Source organism: Aplysia californica, unplaced genomic scaffold (assembly GCF_000002075.1).
Source record: "Aplysia californica isolate F4 #8 unplaced genomic scaffold, AplCal3.0 scaffold00233, whole genome shotgun sequence".
NCBI lineage: Eukaryota > Metazoa > Mollusca > Gastropoda > Aplysiida > Aplysiidae > Aplysia > Aplysia californica.
In genome coordinates this window covers 759,267-764,266 of record NW_004797503.1, presented here as the reverse complement: position 1 = coordinate 764,266, position 5,000 = coordinate 759,267, and the positions used below count along the sequence as shown (strand labels likewise).

The 5,000-nt window shown below is 38.0% G+C and overlaps 1 protein-coding gene across 1 annotated transcript in view; it reads right to left on the bottom strand.

Moving 5' to 3' along the window:
• LOC101855025 (corticotropin-releasing factor receptor 1) overlaps positions 1-4,657 on the bottom strand; it is a gene marked incomplete in the record, with an annotated part of 122,349 nt that extends 117,692 nt beyond the window's left edge. Inside the window, 1 exon segment of the mRNA XM_013083464.2 lies at positions 3,975-4,657. Within this exon segment, the coding sequence (XP_012938918.2) occupies positions 3,975-4,104 (130 nt within the window).
• Between the last annotated feature and the right edge of the window lie 343 nt (positions 4,658-5,000).

The window sequence follows — 5,000 nt, the reverse complement described above, 5'->3', positions numbered from 1 at the left end:
ACAATATATTTCTCTGAAATTATCATCATCATCATCATCATCATCATCATCATCATCATCATCATCATTTTTTAAATAATTTTTTTAATTATTATTATTACTATTATTATTATTATTATTATTATTATTATTATTATTATTATTATTATTATTATTATTATTATTATCATTATTATCATTATTGTTACTATTATTACTATTATTATAATTATCAGTATTAGTAATATTATTATTATCATTATTATTATTACTGTTATAATAAGTATTATTATTCGCCAAAAAGCCATGGTTTTAACGTTGTTATTTTGGTGTTTTTTATCTTCCCCTTGTCACGACTTTTTTTTTAAAGCACTGTCGATGAGAAAGATGTTATTTTACACAGCTTTAGTGAGTTCGAAGACCGGGGAGGGGCGGGGGAGGGGGGTGATGGGAGCATAAATACATCAGATCAGCCTTTTCACCTAGTAGGGAAAGGCGAACTGGTCTAAGTGAAGAGGGGGGGGGGGCTCGTACGCTGGTCATTTTTCTTCTCTGGGGAAGACAATGGCATCTGATTCTCTTCTCCATACTTACTGTGTATCGCATTTTGGGTCTTTAAAGTTGATCTTAAAGAAGTGTGCGTGATTCAGCTTAGCTTTTCTTTGGTGGTAGACATAATGAAAGTATATTGCCCCAGTATTTCTCCCATCCCTTCAGATCACTTCTTTGATATGCTCCAAAATAGAGAAAAGATCAATATGTAATTTGGAAACAAAGAAAGTGTAAGGGTTGTCTTATTATTTTCCAGGTGTTATTCTTTTTTCACTTTTTTCTCTACCCTTGCTGTGACTTCGTTCTGTTTTCGTCCGATAATGACCGGACCTACCAAATCTCTGGTCAGTTAGGCACAATTTCGGAGAAAAAAAATCCTTTTAGTGACAGTGCAACTCAGGATACACATCAACAACAACAGTCCCAGACAGGTCCAAGAATTTAAGTACCTCAGAAGTATATTCACAGAGGATGGGCGACTGAACAGAGAAATTGGAACACGAGTACAAAATGCCTATAATGTTAGTTATCAGCTTACTCCACTACTGAAACATCCTAACATCCCCATGACAACAAAACTCAAAAGGATGAACATCATATATTCATCCGAACACTCGCCTATCACTTGGCGCTCATATGACCTTATGCAGTTGCGAGCACCGTAAAACCCTCTACTATTAAAAAAAGAACTCACCTATTAATGCCAAAGATGGACCACGGACAAGACATTGGAGCAAAGAATTACAACATGTGGAATGCGATGCCTTAGTAAAACAGTAAACAAGACCAGGCGAGACAAAATTAGAAACACAGTAATCAGAGAAATGGTGGGCCCAAATGATGTCAAGCATCACATCCAACAACAAAGAATCAAATGATTCGGACATCTCATGCGATTACCAATACATTACCCATCACAACGTGCCTACAAAAAAAATTCGATGGCAACAAGGCAAGAGGGCGACCGAGAAAGACCTGGATAGATGGAGTCAGGGAAACATTAACAACTCATGGCATCCCCCTGACCCAAGCTCTCCATCTTTTGGCAAAGAGACGTCTCTTTCTTCCCGCGACACCCAAATGGGTATAAGCGGCTGATAAAAGTAAAAGTAAAGTAAAGTAAGCAACTCAGACAATGGTAGTCATAGAAGCTTAGATTTTACTTGTCTTGCTGTTCATAAATAAATTACGCAGCAAGAAGAACAGAAAGTACAGTCCAGTACTGTGATAGGCCAAGCAATCTCTGCGTGCTTCAGCCGTCAGTGTAGCTAAGAGGGCCTATGGAGCAAACATTGTGGTTATTGGTGTATATATTTAGTTCGGAAGTTCAGTTTGACCAGTTCATGTATCTGAGGTTTTATTCGAAGAATTGGCCAGAAAAGCCATACATAAACACGAACCAAACTTGCTAGAAAGAAATTGATTTTAAAAGGGTTCCTTTTTTCTTCGTAAAACATTACACCTTCATACATGTTCTAAAATGTATGCCATTCATTTTTTACTTTACAGCTACAGTCTTCTCTTCCACAATGCCTCGAATATTTCTTATCGTTTTTACGTCCACATACACACAATTTTGATCAATAATTAAAAGTGTCAGGCTTCGACCCTGCCTTTGAGGGCCAACCTGGACTGAGAAAGATACAACATCCCAGCAGAAGAACCGAGAAGCTCAATAAAAATTATCCCCAATCCAGATCCGAACTCGGATCTCTACGTACTACGGCGAAGCGCCTAACCACTGCACTACATACTCCTAGTGTTTTCGTCGACTTCAGCCTCTTAGCTCGGAATTGATTCAGAACGAACCCAATTGAATTAGCCTGATTTTGACACTCCGCGAGATAAAAAAAGTCACGCGATATTCCCTTCAATATCACTGGGTGTCGTATTGATCTCAATTAAAATTGGCAAAATCCGTGTCCTTAAAAGTGCGGATTCGCTAAGCGTTGCATTCGTTAATAATTCAGCCCACTCCCAGTAGTGACGGCAAACTGGTGTGTGTATGGGTGTGTCCTGGAAAATGTTATAGTGTCCGCTTACCAGGTCATAATGTCACGCGAACATTGCTTCTATCTGGTACTTTAATATTAAAACTGCCAACACGACCGAGATTCCAGTTCTGTCCGGATGTACTGCTCTGTCCCCTAATTCTAATCTAATCAATCACTAAGTTTCAGACGACAGCAGTAAAATTTAGAAAGAAAGTGCATAGTAAGTAGGTAATATGAGACAGGCTAGATAAACTATTTCCCTATTTATTTGACTGATGGAAGAAATTGGCAAATGGAGAGGTAGGAACATAGTTAACCTTGGGACAGACTAAAAGTAGAAGAAACCGAAGGAGTAATTGGGAAGCCTCTTTCCGAATTATTAATGACCCTAAACACATTGACCCAACAGAGGTTGCTCCGAGTTCCCACACTGCACCGCTTAATGTAATTAGGAGCATCGGTAAGTGCTCTCACGTCGCTACAGGAACCATCCACAGCCCCTCCACGAGTGTAAATGAATCGTTTATATGCTCTATATGTGGCAAGCTCTTCTCTGCAGGAGAAATTCTCACTGGCCATAGCAGAAGCCACATGTCCTTGTAACTGTTGATTCTTTTCGGCCTTCTGGCTCAAATCAAAGTGTAGTATTCTGTTCCTGACCTTTTCTCAACGTGGTGCCCTCTGATAAGCGGGACGGATACTGCAGAAACTGATGAGGCGTAAAGAAATCTCTGCCTCATTTATCTCTTGTGGATGGATTACCGTCCTCTTTGGGGGAAAACCCACTAAAAACTCTTGTTTCTTCTGCTCCGCTTACGCTGATATTACATTGGTCATGGACAGACACAACATTTTATAGCGATCTTTCATTGTATAAATCTTCATTTGGAGGATTAGCGTAGAGACTGAAATAGTTACAAACAGGTATGATCCAGGCATAGGACAGACGTAAGACGGACGAATGAGACCTCTACAACATCCTCCTTATGAAATTTGGAAAAGAATATTATTCGTGGAAACAGAAACATTTGTAATTAATTAAGATCATACAATACTGGTTTAGTAAATTAAATGGATAAATAAATAAATAGATAAATTCATAAATCAATAAATCAATCAATCAATAAATCATTCAATTAATTAATTAAAGAATAAAAGATACATTATTTTGAGAGAGGGGAGGAGTAAGATCAACAATAGACCGCTCACCCTCCCGACTCTCTATCAGATAAGATACGAGTAAATTCAGAAAGGAAGATACAAACAGAAATACATAAAGAAAAAAATGCAGACTGAAATTCAGAAATACAGAAAGGAATACACGAATAAAGACAGACGACAAAAATACAGAAACAAACAAATAAACAAACAATGAAAAGAAATATGAATATCTTCAAGTATGTGGTTTTTGCTCATTGATTATACTGATCTAAAAGCAACAAGACTTACCCTTATAGGGCGGGTTCTCTGCGAAGTAGGCGGTGCAGAACACCCGCATCTCCTCCATAGCTTTGACGGGGTCGAAGAGTTCAGGCAGAACATCCATAGACAGGTCTCTAGATGCGTTGTTATTCTTCATGGTGAGCACTCCACAGACGTATTTATTCTAAAATATGTTATTTTCTGTTCTCAAATATTCCCGTATCCCAAAGAATACGTCGCTTCAGAATGCATTGTCTGATGGTCCAATTCACATGAGCACAATGATAAAGACATCGAACGTGATCCCATAAGTGTGTTTGTTCTCTTTTTTTCCCTGAAGAATTGGTCAGAGTAGGGCTTGTATAAACTGATGAACGAATATCAAATGATTAGCGTTTCAGATATTTTGCCTGTAGCTTACGTTGCATCTGTTTAAGGAATTCTATAATTCGCATAAATAACGAGAAAGTGAAAATCATAAACCTTAAAAAAATGCTTGACCCGTTTGTCATATTTCACCTAAGCGAGCCGTATTGTGTATATTTAGCCTCTTTACGCAAGATCACCATGAGTGTGTAAAATGTTAATGGTGGGTTCTCGGTGTGCCATTAAACATAATAATATTCTCACTGATCTTACTGGACAAACCAGTGTTTCTTCTTGGCTCTGCTGCAAGTGCAAAGGGGTATCTCATATATGTTATATGAATGGCTAAGGGGGTAGTGAGTTCAGACTCAAGTAATGTCAAGCAAGTGTCGGTGTCACGGGGATCAGATGGGTGGCCACTGGGGTGTGTCCTTGAGCAAGACACGACAACCCTAGTTCAAAATACAGGGCACTGCACTATGGCGACCGACAGTTGCATAGTTGTAAACAGTTCTGTATTTGTGTAATATTGTGTATTTATGTATTTATTAATGATGTATTTATGTATGTACGTATTTATAATTATCTATTTATGTATGTAAATCGTATGTTTGCCATTGTAAACCAAAGTGCCCTTCCGGGACAATAAAAGTGTAATTTATTATTATTATTATTATTATTATTGTT